Genomic DNA, 19,211 nt, shown 5'->3' with positions numbered 1-19,211 from the left:
TGTTGTTTGAGATAAATAACATTTTAATGAAATTTAAATTAATGCAAAAAATCCATGATGAACAAAATATAAAAGTTATCAGGGTCAATATAGTATCTTGTCTCAAGGTTGCAAATCCTTCACACATGGGCCAAGCCAGAAACCATCTTGGCGCTCACAACACATCTGAGACAGGTTGCAGCCTTTAGTAAGGCTTTACTAAAGGTTCAGTGGTTACAAAAAGTAGTTTCAGTGCAATACAATAGCAGTTTTATTTCAGCTGTCCACGGATACTGCTGTTCTCCGAGCTCTTCAAACAAGAGCCATCTTTACCTTGTCAGCTAGTGTTTTGTTGCAGATGCATGCCTGGAGCCAAAAGGGAATAAAAATAAAGGGAAAGGAAAAAAATAAGAACTCTCCCACTTTTTTCTTATTGGATCTGTGTTAGGGCATTTCTTTACACACTGTTTATAACTGTCTTAGCCTTCATGTACTGGTTTTGCTGAACCTAATGATCAGCCAGGGGTGAAAGCTTAGGACCTTCTCAGGTGTTTTTTTTTCTGAGCATGCATCTTGCTCTGAGCGTTGGTGTGGTTTTCTCATTTCCCTTATAGGGCATGAGGGAGTTTGTTGCAATGCCATAACTCTCCCCCACCCTCCACCCAATTCCCTCTCAGCCTTTTCTCCCAGGCTTTGGGTGTGCTATTGTTCACTGAATTGTAAACCTCTGTCCTTGGCAGGGGGCTCTTCATTTGCCTTACAGTGTTTTGGAGGATTGCTCTCTGCTTGACACATTTTCCTTCCCTGTTAGGCAAAACAAAGGCAAGTGCCTCTCGGTCCTCACGTAGACCCCAGACAGGTTTACACAGACAAACGTAATTCTGTGAGAATAAGGTCTACTCTGCTCACTCTGGAACCAGAGACCAGAGCCCTACACTGGGTCTTCAAAACCTCCATTGTGCCACAGAGAAGATGTGGGTCAAGGGCAAGTGAAAATGCCATAAAGCTTTACTATCATTTTAAAGTTTCCATTTTCTTGATTCAGTGCTGCCCTAATTGTTGTAAACCTTTGACTTTTTCAGAGTTCTGATAAAGTTGGTTCTGACAGATTTTGCTTGATTTTTTGGTGTTTGTGTGGAGGGGTAGGCTCTTGGAGTTCTGTATTTCACCATTTGTGTTGATGTCCTTCCCATATATTTTCTCATTTTTAATGCTCAAATTGTCCCTGATTTGACCAGTGGGGAGCTCACTCAAGCTGGTTTCTGTGTCCTTTTGATATTTCCCAGTCATTATTTGGACACTTCCTTGGTTTTTGCTACAACAAAATATTCCAAACTTACTTTGTCATCTTTTCCTAGCCCTGGAATCAGCTGTTCATTTCTCAAAAAAGCCCTGGTTTCTTTTATTGGAAAATGGTTTTTAGAAGACAAGACCTGGATGTTAAGTATGCTTACTGCTATTGGAGTGTCACTATGCTCAGGCCTGGCCCGTTCAGTGGGCAGAGCTGGGGGAGAGGAGGGATACACACACATACACACACACACACACACACACAAAACCAGAAATATTTATCTTTATGATATATATGAATATTAGTATTTTATTAATATGTGACTTGTGTTAATCATACAACAACACATCATTCACTCTAGTTTTCATCCTTTCCATTATTAGTTACTGTCTTTAACAGTATGAAACTTATTAGCTTTCATCATTCTAAATATATTTATTTGATCGTTTTCCTTGTATATAACCAATTTTTTATTGTAGCCCCAGCTGCCACTTCCATGTGGATACCCTTCTCTCCCTGCTTAGTCTTATAACTCCTTATTCTAGCTGCTTCCTTTCTACTGCATGGATGCCTTCCTCACTCTTTTTGGGCTCGCTGCCCCATCCCTGGTTGTCCCTTCATGGATGTCCTTTGTTGCTCTGCTTTGATGCTGACGTCCTGTGCTGGGCCAGTTCCATGTGTTGATACCCTCTCATCCCTACTCTGGCTCTAACACTTAGTTTTAGACCCTTGGCTCCTTTGCTCTGCCCTGTATAATGGCTTTAGGCCTGAATTGGGAAGAAGACTACTTTTTAAAGGAAATCTGTTAATGTATTAAACTAAGCTTACTAAAGGAGTATTCCACAGGTTTACCAATAAGAGAACTAAAGATGACTATGAATAGTGGTCTTCTGGTTCTTGCCTTCCTAATGAAGGAATGTTAGCTGTTTAATGATGGAAAAACTTAACCTTACTCAAGGATTGTTATAAAACCATTATGGTGGTGAAGGGTACTAGTTTTTTTTCTTTTTTAAATAACTTTAACAGGTTTCAGGATGAATTTTATAAGGTAAGTAAGCAGTAGTTATCTTAATTTTAATGAAGAGAGGAAACTGAGACTCAGCCTAGTAACTGGTTGAGCTGATTTGAATCCAGGCCTGTTGGACTCTGAAGCCCATGTTCTATTTTTCTTTTTTTAAAAAATATTTATTTATTTTTGGCTGCGTCAGGTCTTAGTTGTGGCATGTGGGATCTTTTGTTGTGGCATGTGGGCTCTCTAGTTCTGGTACAGGCTCAGTAGTTGCGGTGTGTGGGCTTAGTTGCCCCGCAGCATGTGGGATCTTAGTTCCACGACCAGGGATCAAACCCGAGTCCCCTGCATTGGAAGGCAGATTCTTAACCACTGGACCACCAGGGAAGTCCCCCCATGTTCTTTTTTTAACAGTAATCTGTATTCTGCCTCTAGTTAGAATGCTTTAGCCATTGGTTGATTTGGGGTGTTTTTGATAGGCTTCGTGACTTTTAAAGCTTATTTATTTGAAATATAAACCGTTATAAAGATGAGTTTGATGCTCATTCTTTGGCACAAATTTTTGTGGATTCAGAAGTAAAACATTACCAGAAATAGGAAAGTGCCATCTATTTGTGTATTTCTTGCCAAAGTATATTAGTTTTCAATTCAAAGAACTGTATTTGGGACTTCTAAGTAGTTAGTGGTCTTTTTTTTTTTTTTTTTTAAAGTCAGGCATGTACACTTAGAACGTATAGAGTTTCGATTTGGGTTATTTCAGAACCAGTGTTCCCCTGGTGGATTTTTATTGTCAGTGGTGAACAAGTTGTAAATTGGGTGAGATGAGAAATTAGGATTTTCATACTGGCAGCATTTTTCCCTCCCTCCCTCTTTCCTTCTTTCTTTCTACATTCTGAGGTATGTTAGGTTTCAACATGATGAAATTTTGGGCAGGGGGGCTGGGGAATGGACACAGTTCAGCCTATAACATACAGGGAGAGGAAGATGGAATGAAATCAGATGGCATAAAGCACAGTTAAAAGAAAATGGAGGGGGAAAGAGGCGGGGATGGTGGTGGTGGGATGAATTGGGAGATTGGGATTGACATATATACACTAATGTGTATAAAATAGATAACTGATAAGAACCTGCTGTATAAAAAATAAAATTCAAAGAAAAAAAAAGAAAATAGATAGGGTGGAGCTTTTAAACGTTAATTTGCTTTTATATGTGTAGGGGGTAAAATTTCTTTTCTACCTTCCTAGATTCTCTGGCTGGGGCCCTGTAAATTAGACTGAGGAAAGACATTAACAAGAGAAAACAAACAGAGGTTTATTAGCGCGTCCTCACACCTGGCAGTACTTAGAGATGAGTAACTCAAAGAGATGAGTAGAATTTGGGATCTCTATACCTAACTTCACAGGGAAAAAGGATACTTAATAGAAAAAGCAAATGACTTTTGAGAAGAGATAGATAACTGGGTCCTTAGGGGTTTGTGGCAATGTCTGGGTGTGGTGGTGCTGGATTTTGTTTGTTTGTTTCCCAAAAGGAGAAGATTAGAGTTACTCCAGGGGACGGGATTAATAAATTCTTTTGGGAGGCTCTGCTTTGAGGTAGGTAAGGGATTTCAGGAACTCACATGCCTTCAGCTCAAAATTTTTCTTATGTCAAAGTGGCATATTTTGGGGATAGCATATCCTGATCCTTTCACACACTTGTATAAATGTCCTAGTATTAGCTAGTATTGCTCTTTACCTTTTTTCAAAACAGGAAAACCTATGCCATTAGCTATCCATGCTTTATTCTGTAAGAACTCGATTTAAATTAGAATTCATAAAGACATTGCAGAAATAGAGACAGTAGTAGTAGTTTGCCTCCTAGGGATAAGTTTTAGAATATAACTTCTTATTTAACCATCATTTGGGATGAGACCCTGTATAAAATGAAAAAGCTTTAAATTATTGTTTATTTTATTTAGGTCCTTTGGAGTTTTTGTGAATTTTTATTTGGAACAAGCTATAAAAATAATTTTTCATTCTCATTGAGTTATTGGACCTATAATTTTAAGAGTTTCCAACAAAAATTTTCTAAAAAGTTGTTGGACAAGTAACATCCTATCACAGACACCTCAAAACAGTATTTAGCTTCATGTCAAAATAGATAATAAAAATTTTTTATATCCTAAAACACTTGAGTTTTCATTTTTATTTCAGAAGACTTTAAAATATAATGTATGGTGGTGGTAGAATTAGAGCTCAAAATGTCCAAATTTTTGTGTAGTTCATTTTGATTTAGGTACAGTCTTAAAATATTGCATTTGTTTCATAAGTGTTTTATTGATATTGGTAAATTGTATCAGGGTTTTTTTTTCTGTTTTTTTTGTTTTTTTTTCCTTAACCTTTCTTGTAATGAAACAGTACAGTTTGGGGTAGAAGTAGAATGTTCCTGTAGTATCTTGACAATTTTTAAAGTATTTTAGGAAATTGGTATGACAAATTCTGCCATGGCACTTACTTATATTTGAAAGAATTTTGAAAAAGGAAGACTAACAATGGTATTGATCATTTTGCTTTTTAAAGTTCCACTTTTGAGATTATTATGTAGTTGTAAATATGAAACATCTATTAGTAAACTTAGACATTAATGTTCAGAAAATTTGATTTCTTCATTGACTAATATGTAAGCTCTATATTGAAATGAGTACAGTTGCCCAGTTGGCTTCTCCCTCATTTTAAAAAACTGAGTTTACTGTGTTTAGATTGTGCTGGCAACTTGAAATTTTTATTGATGCAATTGAGAGAGGCTTCCAAAAAGTTAAGTTTAGAATGCAAGAGCAGTGGATACCCATTGTGATGATTGTAATTTTAAAAAACCTTTTAATTATGGAAATTTTCAAGCATATGTGTAAGTAGAGAGACTATACACCTACTTCTACTAACATTTATAAACATATGGACAACCTTGTTTCAGTGACACCCGTTTTCACGGTCCCTTTTTTTTTAAAGAAGCAAATTCCAGATGTGTTGATTTAATTGCAAAGACTTCTGTATATGTCCTTTTATTACAGATGACCCTTGAGCAGGGTGGGGGTTGGGGTGCTGTCCATCCATGCAGTTGAAAAGTCTGACTTGAAAAGTCAGAAAATCTTTACAGTTGGCCCTCCACACCCGATGCTCCACATCCTTGGATCCAGCCAACCTCAGGTCGTGAAGTGCTACAGTATGTATTTAGTGGAAAAAAAAAAAAAGAAAAATCCATGTATAAGTGGACCCTCACAGTTCTAAACCTTGTTCTTTAAGGGTCCACTGTACCAGCATTGCACTAACAGTCATCACATCTAAAGTGATTAGTAATTTCTTAAAGTCATTTAATATTCAGCTCATGTTCAAATTTTTGACTCATAATTTTCACTTTTTAAACTTGGTTGAGTAAGGATTTATATAAGGGCCACATGTTGTATTTGATTGCTCTGCCTGTGAAAGCTGTTTATTTGTTGAAGAAACCAGATCATTTGACTCATCGTGTGATCTGCATTTGGTGGATTACTTCCTTCATTTGTCCTTTAATTTGTTTCTCTATGTTGAATTTCCTGCAAATTGTTAGTTAAATCAGATTTCAGATTCTGTAAGGGTTGGGGGCAAGAATAACTTGTGCTGTGTACATAGATAGTGCTGCATACATCCTGTTGTGTCACATCAGGAGACACTTGATAACTCATCTATTTGTGATAAGACTATTGTAATTTAAAAAAATAAGCGTCATTGAGATAGTTTATAATAAAATTATCCAGTTTTAAGTACACAATTTGGTGAGTTTTAACAAGTGTATAGTTTGTACAATCATCACCACAATTAGGATAAATACTCAATTACCCTTGAAAACTTCTTCCTTCCCTTTGTAGTCATTTCCGTTCTCCCCAGGCCCTTCACCTGCACTCTGCTGATCTAGTTTCTGTCACTATATTTTTGCCTTTTCTAGAATTGAATTATAATTGAAATCTTGTAGTAGTCAGATCATTGTAATTTAAAGGACGTATAAGAAGATAATTTTGGCCAGGAGCTGTATAGATCTAATACCTTCTATTTTTATACGACAGGGACTTGCCATGAGGTGTTGAAGCCTTGTTTCGCTGAGTTGGAGAGACTGGACCTAAATGGCGCAGCATGACTTTGCTCCAGCCTGGCTTAATTTTCCTACCCCACCATCATCAACAAAGGTATTTTTTCTTGCATCTCTCTTTTCTTTTTGTCTTTCTGTCTGCCTCTGTTTAGTTCATGTTCTACACAGATGTAGTTAAACTAAAGCTTAATGTTTTTGTCGTGAAATACTTTTTATATTACTTTCTAAGTTATTTTATATTTAATCTGTTGGTTTTTATTATTTAAGAAGTCAATTTTCAATATACCATCAACATACTAAACCATTTACTTCAAAAGTTGTCTTTTGAAAGCTCTGCATTTTAAAATTCAAACCAGGTAAGTACATTGCACATTACTTTTGCATCTTACCTTTTCCTATACTATTCTTCTGATAACTTGCTTTACTTACTTTCCTATAGATAATGTTTTTTTAAAAAATCAGAAGTTTTTGAAGTCATTTCTTATAACCAGAAGACTTCTTTTTCAAATAAATGAGACTGTGAATGGCATATTACTCAAATTTTAGAAGTTTTGAGAACTTTGCAGTGTTGTTACGTATAAGGTGACTCACTAATTTAAAAATGTTCATTTTACATAACCAAAACAGAACATAGTTTGTATAAGACTTGCTTGACATTGAAATTGTCATCCACTTACAAGGCATGCTAAGAGGGACCTTGAAATTGATTAGAATCAATCTGTCTGGCTCAAAAGCTGTCTTCCACTTTATTTTTTCCATAGTGCAAAGGAATCAAGAGGGGGTCTTGATCATCTGCTTGCCTGTTAATCAAGCTCTGCCATGCTAAGGCATTCATCTAGGACCTTTTGGGGGTACAGGCAGTTCTTATAGAAGAGTTTACTGAAACAGCTCTTATAGGAACAGTTTTACAATTTGGAAAGTTGTTCCCCAGTAAGGACCTGTCAGATCATAATATATTGAAAAAGCTGCATTGGAGAGAGAAAATTCTCCTAGACAGGGGAATTTTAAAGTTTGAAGATGGCTTTTAATGATCATGTGAACTGACTTTATTTTATACAGATGGTTCTCTGGAAGGTTAATTGGCCTGTTTTCATGTAATTAGTGTGAGCCTAGACTAGAATCTAGGATGCATTTTCTATTCTGTGATATTTCCATAGGACTCATTTTGGAATTTCATAAAATGATTGAACATTTCATTTATAGACATAAAATGGATCATAGTTGTTAGGAAATGTAGACTATTACTGAGAAGTAACTGAGATCACTTCTTAGTTACAGACTCTGCCCCCTTTCCTCTTCTGTTTAGGTCTCTGGAATTTGCTTCGCTGTTGCTGCTGTTGTTTGTGTCCACCCCCCACCCCCCAGGCTGCTCTCAGTTATGCTTTTCCTGGGTTCATTTTTTTCCAGGCCTACTTCAGAGCCTGGATACATATGAGTTTCTTGCTCCTCACTTTGTTTCCTTTTTCTCTTTAGTTCATTTTCTCTGAAATGAGTATAAAACTTGTTTTCATTTTTTTTATGTCTATTTATGTACTTTGCCTGTTTTATTTATTTATTTATGGCTGCGTTGGGTCTTAGTTGCTGCACGCGGGCTTTCTCTAGTTGTGGCGAGCGGGAGCTACTCTTCATTGTGGTGCGTGGGCTTCTCATTGTGGTGGCTTCTCTTGTTTCAGAGCAGGGGCTCCAGGCGCATGGGCTCAGTGGTTGTGGCACATGGGCTCAGTAGTTGTGGCTCAGGGGCTCTAGAGTGCGTGCTCAGTAGTTGTGGTGCATGGGCTTAGGTGCTCCGCGGCATGTGGGATCTTCCCAGACCAGGGCTTGAACCAGTGTCCCCTGCGTTGGCAGGCGGATTCTTAACCACTGTGCCACCAGAGAAGCCCTAGAACTAGACTCTTGAATCCTTATTGCTTTCTAGACCCAGACTCTTGATCTGGCTATATAGATCATGAATGAAGATGATGATTTTGAGACTTGGGATTGCCTGTTCTAAATGATCAATTATTCTAATTTATTTTAAATTGCCTGCAGAAAGTAGTATCAGTTTGAACTCTTAACTAGCAGTATTTGAAACTATCTCCTTAGACCTTACCCAAAGTGGTTTTGACGAACACAAGCAAGTATACACTTTTAGTAATGACTTCTTATACTGTATGTATTGCTCAAAATCACTATTCATGGATTCTCAGTTATAATTAACCTCTTGTTTTCTGCCAGAGCCCTTTTAATCTTATCTTGAATAAATAGAATAGACTTAAATTACTGTTGGGTTCTCTATTTCAACTTAGAGGGTTTTTTTTCTGAATTTTATTTTATTTTTTTTATACAGCAGGTTCTTATTACTTATCTATTTTATACATATTAGTGTATATATGTCAATCCCAATATCCCAATTCATCCCACCACCACCCCGCCTCAATTCAGTGTTAAGTCTTTTCTTTGTTATTTGAAGGAATGATAGGAGCACTTGAGTTAAGGGTAGCAGTGTTTTCAGCACTGCACCTGAGCAGTTTTCTGAGGTATGCAGAAGTTTAGCCCCATCATGTGGTGAAATTTTAAACTGCATGTGGTTGTTTATGTCTATGAAGTGGGGCATTGGCTTTTGAACAGTTGATTGGGACCCAGTAAGAAATTTTACATAATGTTTTTAAATGCACATTGATATAACTAAAACAAAAGTCATTTACCTGTGTTCTTCTTTCTCTTTTGGTCTTTTTTATTCCAATAAAAAATGCAAATTGCTACTAATTTCATGTCCTTTATAATGGGCCCTGACCTGCAGTTTGAAAAGTAACATTATAATTACTTTCCTTCAATAATGTAAGCAGTGTTGGTTTGCCTTGAAAATGTGTGCTTTAGGATGAGGGTGAGAGGATGAGAAAATGTAGTCAGACTTGTAGTTGAGTTCATTGAAACTTCTTGTTTACTATGTAGTTTCTGTTAACTTTTGATTTAGGTATTCTGAGAATCAGAAAATTGTGCTATATTTTGAAAAAGAATTCAGAAAAAGATTTAAAATGTAATAACTAGTGTTTCTTGAGTCATTACTGCATACCAATCACTGTGTAAAACACTTTATAAGAAGGCTAAAAAAATCATAAGAGGTAAAGTACTGTTTTCTTCCCCCGACTTACATATGAGGAAACTGAGGTTGAGCGAGATAAGTAACCTGACCCAAAATGCTAGAATTAGGATAGGAGCCCATGTGTGCCTCACTTTAAAGATTAATCAGCTTAATAACTTTCTTTTCTTGATTATTAAGTAGACCAATTTTTAGAAGTGAAATACCAGGACGTTTTTATGCATACACCAGAATATATTTTTATCCTGGTTTGGATAAACAAATGAAATTGCTTTTTTTTTTTTCCTTCAAGGATAGCATCTCCAGTATATTTCTATACTTAGTACATGGGTATCTAACTCTTTAGTGGCTATGTACAGTTGACCCTTGAACAATATGGTTTGACTTATTTGTGTTCATGTATGTGGATTTTTTCCCAATAAATATGTACTGTAGTACTGTGTGATCTGTGGATACAGAGGGCCGACTGTAAAGTTATACATGGATTTTTGACTGCACAGAGGGTCGGTACTCCAACCCCCTGTATTGTTCAACTGTCAACTGTAATCTTCTATTGGGTGAATTTACAGAGATTAATTGGTTACTTATTAATGGATTAAGCCGCAGGAATGCCTGGGCATCTCTTGATTATATATTTGTAGGGGAAATTCCTAGCAGCAGAATCAGCAAATTGGAAGATTTATACATTTTGGTAGGTAGTGCCTAATTGCTCTCCAAAAAGGTTGTACCAACTTATAATCCTATAAAAATTTTATAAGGGGGGACCAGTTTTTTCAGTTTTGGCAACACTGGATGTTTTTCCATTTTTCTCATCTTTGTGAAATTGGATGAAAAATGGCACTTCATTGTTTTGATTTGCATTATTATGGTTGAGCATATTTTTGTGTTAGGAACTGTTTCTAAGAACTTGCTTATTCATGTAATTTATTTCTTAGTGATTTATTTGTGATAGCTCTTTTCATATTGAGGGGTTTGTTTGCTATATATTCTGCAGATATTTCCCTCCAGTGTGTTTGTCTTGATAATTCTAAAAGAACCATGTGGATGGTTCTAATAAAATATTTAAACATGCAAAGAAGCATAAAGAATAATTAAACGAACACTTAACCATCCAAGAGTCACATCTTAACATTTTGTCATGTTAGTTCTGTATCTCTTCTAGAAATAAACAATTGAAGTCTGCTGTATGCTTCATCACAGTCCTTTTTCTGTCTTCATTTTTTCCCCAGAGGTATTCTCGATGCATGTTCTTATATTATTACTAAGTATGTGAATATCAATAAATAGTATTATTCTGTATGTTTAAAACGTTTATATAAATGATTATCATTTATGTCTACACCTTGTTTTTATATTCATTATATCTTTGAGATTTTTTTCCCCTGTTGATATCTGCAGATATGCTGTAATTATCTTAAAACTCTGTACAGTATTCTGTTTTGTGCCTCTGTATCACATTTCATTTGTCTCATTAATTTGAGATTATTTATATTTTTAGGCTACTTTAGAGAGAACTGTATTGACTATTCATGTACTGTCTCCTTGTATACATGGATGAGAATTCTTTTGTTTGTTTGTTGCATTGGCTCTTCATTGCTGTGCACGGGCTTTCCCTAGTTGTCGAGCGAGGGCTACTCTGTTTCAGTGCACGGGCTTCTCCGGTGGCTTCTCTTGTTGCGGAGCATGGGCTCTAGGCGCGCGGGCTTCAGTAGTTGTGACTCGCAGGCTCAGTAGTTGCGGTGCACGGGCTTAGTTGCTCCACAGCATGTGGGATCTTCCTGGACCAGGGCTTGAACCTGTGTCCCCTGCATTGGCAGGTGGATTCTTAACCACTGTGCCACCAGGGAAGTCCTGGATAAGAATTCTTTTGGCCTCTGCTTCTCAAACATTAATGCCTATGAAAATAACCTGGGAATTTTGTTAAAATGCAGATTCTAATTTCAGTAGGTCTCTAATGGGGTCCTAGTCCTAACAGTCTTAAAATGCTGTTGATTCTGCTTGTCTGTGGACCACACTTTGAATAGCAAGGCTCTAACCTATAGTTAAAAGAAAAATTGCCGGAATTTAGTTCTATATTGCTAAATTCCTCTTCCATGTGGTATGCAGATATATACCCCTGTATGCTGTGCATAACTATTGTCTTTACTTTGTACTCTTGCCAAAACTTTGTTAGATTATCAGTTAACATTTTTGCCAATCTTTGTTGTGAAATGTATTTTCACTGTTTCTTGGATATTGGCTTATATTTCTTTGAATTGCTTGTTCACATCCTTTGTTTTCTTTTGGGTTGCCTTTTGGGGGGGATTGGTTTTGGAAGTGTGTGTGTGTGTGTGTGTGTGTGTGTGTGTGAGAGATCTTTAATGTTTTAAGTAAAGTCACATAGTTCTTTTTTTGTCTCCCATGTATTTCACTAGATATATGTTCAAGTACTTTATAGTACTTGTTGCTATTTTAAATGCTGTTTTAAAAAGCTTTCATATTGTCTTTGTTGCAGATATATTGTCTCTTGTGTTAGTATTGTTTCTAGCAAACTTCAGTAGTTTTTACTCTAATGTCTTTTGGATTTTTTAATGTGGAAAAAGGTTCATTCACAAATAATATCAGTTTTCTCTCTGCATTTTCAGTCCTCTTATTTGTGTTTCTTATTCATATTTTATTGTGCTGGCTATATGTCAGAGTCTGTGAAGGGTCTGAAATTTTATCCTACTTTCAAGGTAACTATAACAAGGTAGCCTGTTACTGTTTCATGGATGCTGGCAAAAGACATGAGACTTCCGGGTCAGAGACAAAGAGCTTTATTTTTAATTTATTTATATTAATTTATTTATTTTTGGTTGCATTGGGTCTTCGTTGCCACGCTTGGGCTTTCTGTAGTTGTGGCGAGTGGGGCCTACTCTTCGTTGTGGTGTGTGGGCTTCTTGTTGCGGTGGCTTTTCTTGTTGCGGAGTATGGGCTCTAGGTGCGTATAGTGCCACAACTTCAGTAGTTGTGGCTCGTGGGCTCTAGAGTGCAGGCTCAGTAGTTATGGCTCACAGACTCTAGAGTGCAGGCTCAGTAGTTGTGGCACACAGGCTTAGTTACTCCGTGGCATGTGGAGTCTTCCTGGACCAGGGCTCGAACCCACGTCCCCTGCATTGGTAGGCGTATTTTTTTTTTTGGCGGTACGTGGACCTCTCACTGTTGTGGCCTCTCCCATTGCAGAGCACAGGCTCCGGATGCGCAGGCTCAGCAGCCATGGCTCACGGGCCCAGCCGCTCCGCGGCATGTGGGATCTTCCCGGACCGGGGCACGAACCCGCGTCCCCTGCATTGGCAGGCGGACTCTCAACCACTGCGCCACCAGGGAAGCTCGGTAGGCGTATTCTTAACTGCTGCGCTACCAGGGAAGTCCCAGAGAGCTTTATTACTCTTAGCACAACAAGCAGTACAGCATGATTGTGGCACTGGTTCTTCATGTCCCTTAAAAACTCTGGGAGTTGACATGGAGGGGGCCCAGGTGGATGTTGTTCTTGCACTGAGAGGGAAATCTACCGCATTTATAATAAGCCTGCTCTTTGTCTCAGAGTAGGACGTTACCTGTTCCTCAATGTTCTCTGAGAACATAACCCTGAGAAATGAGCCATACAAAGAGCTGTCAAGGCGTTGCATTCTTGGCATACAATAAGAACATGCAGGGATGCTCAGGGCCTATGATGGGTTGCCTGTCCCAATAGTCCACTCATCAGCCATACATGTTTTTGGCCAAACTTGAATTTTCACATGGTTGTACTCAGTCAGCTACTCTGATTAATCTGACAAACAGAGGCTAGAACCAAATCCATTTAATTTGTTTTACACAGCATTTAATGAAGGCTACTACCAGTGTCCCAAACAGCACAGTGAGTGAGACCAGGATTTAGGCAATTGTGAATAACTTGGTGGGGGGGACCAGTAAATGATTTATTTCAGCCAACCAGTATATGGTCTAAGACCACTCTGTTATATCCATTAAAATCCATTCAAGGGAGGGAGTCCAGTGGTTAAGGTAAGACTCCACGCTTCCACTGTGGGGGGTGCAGGTTCCATCCCCAGTCAGGGAACTAAGATCCTGCATGCTGCGTAGCATGCGCCCCCCACCCCCCAAATCCACTCAAGGGAAACTGACCTTAGGTTTGGTGTTATTACCTACAGTTATAGGGGCAATAAGATGGGCCAAAAAGCAACACTTATCCTCAATAGAAGACATTCTGTGGCTTATCCTCCCCACCCCCCCTGCCCCTTTTACAAACATACCACCCAGAGGGACACAGATCACTCCATTTTGTCCAAAGGGACACAGATCATTCCAATTTGTTGTTAAACTTGATTTGGATTACTATTTCACTGGTTTGGTTAAGAAACATGGACAGTGTCATCATTAGTTGCAACCTTAGTTGCCATACATGACATAACCTAAGACCACTTAAGTTTTAAGAGAATCATATGAATTTTTATTAGTCAGAATGAAACAGGTTGTACAGGTAGGGAATATAGAATGTCCATTGAGTACTTTGAATATTTGGCCCATGGCAAGGTTATCATTTTTTTTTTTTTTTTTTTTTTGCGGTACGCGGGCCTCTCACTGTTGTGACCTCTCCTGCTGCGGAGCACAGGCTCCGGACGCCCAGGCTCAGTGGCCATGGCTCACGGGCCCAGCCGCTCCATGGCATGTGGGATCTTCCCGGACCGGGGCACGAACCCGCGTCGCCTGCATCGGCAGGCGGACTCTCAACCACTGCGCCACCAGGAAAGCCTGCACCCAGATTTTTTTATCTAGAGGAACTGGACGTGACTGGGAGAGGGGCATTTTAAAATGATTTTCAGAGACCCATTATAAAGGTGTCTCGCCCTCACCTTGGTCTACATTGGACACTGTAGTGGGGACTTGGTGAGAAGTGTACACAAGCAAATGGTCATTGTATGTGTAGGACCATGCCAGTTCAACAAGAGAATCCAGGTGGCCGAACCAGATTGTTTGAATTCCTTTTTGGTTGGCCATCAGCCTGAGGGGTGGCCTGGCCTGCAGTTGTTCTTAGGGGAAAGAAAGAAACATTATGTCAAGATAATCCGGGCAGAATCTTGAATTTTTAATATAGGTCTGTATAATCTCATAACTCACCACTTATTTCATCCTGATTATTACCCAGGAAGTGGCTAAGAGGAGATGATCCTTTTTTGGCTATGCTGCATTCATTGACCAGACTGTCTTACTAAGATGTGAGAAGAGATGAGGGATGTGTTAAAATGCTTGTTAGTACTTGTGGCTAGGGAATATAGAATGTTCATTGAGTACTTTGAATATTGGCTCATTGCAGGGATGACCTTTTTGACAGAAGATGTACTGTTAGTGGACTGTTAGTGGTCTGGAATATGCCAAAAACATTACATGAATTAATTTCAAGAGCCACAGTAGTGTGACCAGAGTTAGCCCATCAGACTGCAGCAGTAACAGTGTAGCCTGAAAAAGTTTCAGTGGTAGTGAGACTCCATTGAGAGCTCCATGAAGTATTCAAAGGTTTGATGTAGTTCTCATGTGATACGGTCTTCTTCACAGTGAGACAAACGGACCAACTTTTGGCAGGAGTCACAAGTTGGCATGCAGTGGTGGCTTCTGCATCAGAAAGATAAAGTCCTTTATTTTGTAGCCAGTCTATGATAGTGGGTGTGTTTCATGTCTGATGTGATGATGGATCTAGGTGGTATGCCAAAGACTTGATCAGCATTGTAATTTCAGTCGTTCTCAGTGCCATTCACTCTCATCAGACAGCAAGCTTTACTGTATCAACATGAGTGACTCAGATTGCTTCAGCAACAGCTGCAATTTCCCACAGTGGGTGACCCCGAAGAGATGTTTTTAATCTGCTAGTCTATAGTTTTTCAGGTGACAGACAAGATGACTAGGCCATTGGCAACAGACCAAGAGTTAGAAAAATATAAAATGTCTTGTCCTTAAGAATATTATCTAAGGCGAGGGTCGTAGCTTTTATTTTATTCTGTGTAGCTGATTAGCACTTAACCCATTTGGTTTTCCAGAGTTGTTGGGGCTGGATGGCTGCTGTGTGCACCATCATCTTTTAACTTGGTTGAAGCATCAGTGAGCCAGGCTCAGGCGTTTAAGGGAACTTTTCTGATTTGAGAGCCTTATTGAAATAGTGGCTTGTTACAGGTGACAGGCGGAGGAATAAAGTTTACTCCAAAGTGTAGTTGCCACTTCTAGGGCTAGGCCAGCTGTGCTGTTGAACTCACGATTTCCATTTTGTCAGGAGCCCTCTTGGGCTCTTTATTGGTGTACCACTTTATTGGTGAGTCTTTAGTTTGAGTTGTTTGCTTTCAATAAGAGCTCAGCATTCGGGCAAGAGCCACTTTTTCTTTTTTTCCTTTTGGCTGTGCAGCTTCTGGGATCTTAGTTCTCCGACCAGGGGTTGAACATTGAACCTGGGCCACGGCAGTGAAAGCCTGGAATCCTAACCACTAGGCCACCAGGAAAGTCCCTGCATTCCATTTTAAAAAGGAGAGTACTTTGTGCGTGTGTCAGGCAGATGGCACTGTGGTACTGGGAAATAGCCTCTCTGAATACTCCAGAGCCGTCAGGTCTTCAGCCACATAATCTGATTTTCTTTTCTTTCCTTCTGGGAGCTGTGCTTTTTATTAGACCACTTGGAAGGGGATGGGAATCACCTGTCAACCTGCGACGTTTCCTGAATGGGAGAATCTTGAGCATTTTCAGTACAAGCATGTAACATTAGCACTAACTGTAAAACAAAACAGTACATTGAGTTGGCCTAATAGCCCCACCTGCAAGATTGCCTTTTTTTTTTTTTCCCCCCGGTACGCAGGCCTCTCACTGTTGTGGCCTCTCCCGTTGCAGAGCCCAGGCTCTGGACGCACAGGCTCAGCAACCATGGCTCACGGGCCCAGCCGCTCCGTGGCATGTGGGATCTTCCCGGACCAGGGCATGAACCCGTGTCCCCTGCATCGGCAGGTGGACCCTCAACAACTGCGCCACCAGGGAAGCCCTGCAAGATTGCTTTTAATTTCTCTCTCCTGCTGAGTTTTTTCCCAAACTATTGGCCACATTGGGGCACTGGGGTGCCTTTTCCCACTATGGGGACACAGACTAAGGAGTTTAGTACATGCATATCAGAGTTACAGTCTAAGCTTTCAGGAGATTACATGATTTCTTTAGCTTGGAATGTGGGAAAGTACAGGGTGGAGAGAAAGACTACCCCTTTGGGAATTGCATGGGTGGCTTGGAGGCTTTTGCTATTCTGGCTTCTGAAGCCAGGATTGGTGTTGCCTTCTCTCTTGTGTACCTCCTGGCCCCAGCAACACTCATGCTGGGACCTTTCATGCCCCCATGTGCCATACTGCCATAGCTTGCCCCATACTGAAAACTTTCAGCCACTCTTATGCTTAGTACTGTCTCCCCTCCATGGGAGTGGTTAGGATGGTGTCTTGGGTACCTGTGTGCAACAGAACTAAAAGAGTTTGTCTCTTTCTTTCCTTATGTTCTTGCACAGTTGACTTTCTTGTTAAAGCAGCCGAGTTTGGTGTGGGGAAGGAAGGGATCAGGGAGTACGAAGAGCACAGAATACTTCCACTCTGCCTTTTCTTTGTTTCCAGTAGTAGCAGCAGTTCAGCCTTAAAAAACTTACTTCTAATGTTTTCAGTCTTTCCAAAACTCTCTATATTCATTGCTGTTCCGCTTTGGAGACCTCTTGACTTCGACTGCCACAGCCATATTGCCTTTCAGGTGGGACTCCATCTCATGACAATACATCCCTTCCTTCTACTCAGAGGAGATTTGCAACAATCAGAGCACTGTACGGACACCTTGTTTCGGTCCTGCCCCTTGCCACTTGGTTGCTAAACAGTGAGGGACCCTTACTTCCACCCATCACTTGGGTGAGAGCAATTGCTGCCAGATCCTGGAGAGTCTTCTCCTATGCCCCAGTCTGGCCCAATAGACCATACCCTTGTTTTTCTTTTTCCAGAAGGTTTTAACTCTGAGAGCGTGACATCCTCATCACCAAAACTGTTAGGGTCTGTGAAGGGCTTGGGTTTTTACCTTACTTAAAAGCTTAGCAAGCTAGCCTGTTACTGTTGTTTCATGGATGCTGGCAGAAGACAGATAATCAAAGGCTTTACCTTCCATGCACAGAAGCAGCATGAGGATGAAGCCAGGGGCAGTAGGGGAACTTGCACCAGTTAAGTCCCACAGCAGCCATGTTGGATGAAATGGGTATGTGCAGTGGGTTTGTATTGTAACTGAGGAACCCTACTCTTTGTTCTGGAGAGAATTGTAATATTAGTACAATCCAGAGGAATGGTCAGGGCATTAAAACAAAAAAGTTCTGGAGTTCTGATTGTGATTTTATCAGATTAGTGGATTAATATTGGGGAAAAACAGCAACCTTTATGAATTGTGAGTTTTTATACATTTCTAATTCTTTAAAATCATTTTTACGCATTCTTCCTTTGATAACTTTTTCTTAAAACATTTGCTTTGGAGAAGAGGAGTTTGGAAATAAATCTACAGAACTTAAAATAGAACTAGCTTCATTTGCCATAATTTTCTGATGTTGAAGAAAACCTTGAGCTATTTAAATCAAATAGTGTGTGATACACAATATTACATTTTGTTACAAAAGAAGGGTACTTTATTTGCTTTGATTTCCTTACAGTGGTCTTTTACCTTTAAAGTTTTTGGATAAATATAGTTGTTGAGCTCAGAATGGTGCTCTTGTTTCTGTTAGGTAGAAAAAAATAGATCAACAATGGAACTCATCTTATAAGTTACCAGTTACCAAACACATTGAAAATAACTATAAAATGTTCTTCTTAACCATTTAAAATTCTTGGAAATAAATTAAACCAGAGTATTACTAGTTTTTCAAGTTATAGTTAAGTTGTATATGTATGTTTACCTGTATGCTTATAATCTGTTTCAGTCGTCACTGAATTTTGAAAAGCATTCTGAAAACTTTTCATGGACAGAAAATCGTTATGATGTGAATCGTCGACGACACAACTCTTCAGATGGCTTTGATTCTGGAATTGGACGTCCTAATGGAGGTAAAATTTGCTAAGGAACAGTAGACTTTAAGAATAATTTTCTTCACATTCTTATAAGAATGTTTTGATTGTGATTAAATCTTTAAGCATAACCATCTTCTTTGAATTTATAATACTTTACCATTATTAAATAAAGGTAACTTTGGAAGGAAAGAAAAAAATGGATGGCGTACACATGGAAGAAATGGTACTGAAAACATAAATCATCGAGGGGGATACCATGGTGGAAGTTCCCGTTCTCGTAGCAGTATTTTTCATTCTGGAAAAAGCCAGGGCCTACATGAAAACAGCATACCTGACAGTGAAACGGGGAGGAAAGAAGACAAGAGAGAACGCAAACAGTTTGAGGCTGAGGATTTTGTAAGTTTCTTATAATTTTAATACAAATGAGGTTTCTGTAAGTGCTATGTAAACATCAAGTCTCTCTCAGATTTTATCAGCACAGCTCATTTTCTACAGAGATCACACTTGACAGGTTCAATTATTTACTTATTTATTTATAAAATATTTATTTATTTGGCTGCACTGGGTCTAAGTTGCAGCACGTGAGATCTTTAGTTGCGGCATGCAGGCTCTAGTTCCCTGACCAGGGATCAAACCCAGGCCCCCTGCACTGGGAGCTCGGAGTCCTAATCACTGGACTGCTAGGGAAGTCCCTCAATT

The 19,211-nt window shown here is 39.2% G+C and overlaps 1 protein-coding gene across 3 annotated transcripts in view; it reads left to right on the top strand.

Annotated features, from left to right (window-relative positions):
* The window catches only part of GPBP1 (GC-rich promoter binding protein 1), a 71,743-nt gene that overhangs the window by 27,260 nt on the left and 25,272 nt on the right, over positions 1-19,211 (top strand). For 2 of the 3 annotated variants that reach the window (XM_027101083.1, XM_027101081.1), the window contains exons 3-5: positions 6,355-6,474; positions 18,425-18,548; positions 18,685-18,908. In XM_027101083.1, coding sequence (XP_026956884.1) covers positions 6,412-6,474; positions 18,425-18,548; positions 18,685-18,908 — 411 coding nt within the window. In that variant the 5' untranslated portion in view covers positions 6,355-6,411. Of the gene's footprint in view, positions 1-4,941; positions 5,478-6,354; positions 6,475-18,424; positions 18,549-18,684; positions 18,909-19,211 lie in introns of those variants that run through there. The other variant, XM_027101082.1, reaches the window with a different exon arrangement.

Source organism: Aethalodelphis obliquidens, unplaced genomic scaffold (genome assembly GCF_003676395.1).
Source record: "Aethalodelphis obliquidens isolate GAN/ISIS:26980383/991018 unplaced genomic scaffold, ASM367639v1 scaffold4, whole genome shotgun sequence".
Lineage (NCBI taxonomy): Eukaryota > Metazoa > Chordata > Mammalia > Artiodactyla > Delphinidae > Aethalodelphis > Aethalodelphis obliquidens.
Note: the sequence above shows the minus strand (reverse complement) of the source record. Positions and strands in the feature narration are given on the sequence as shown.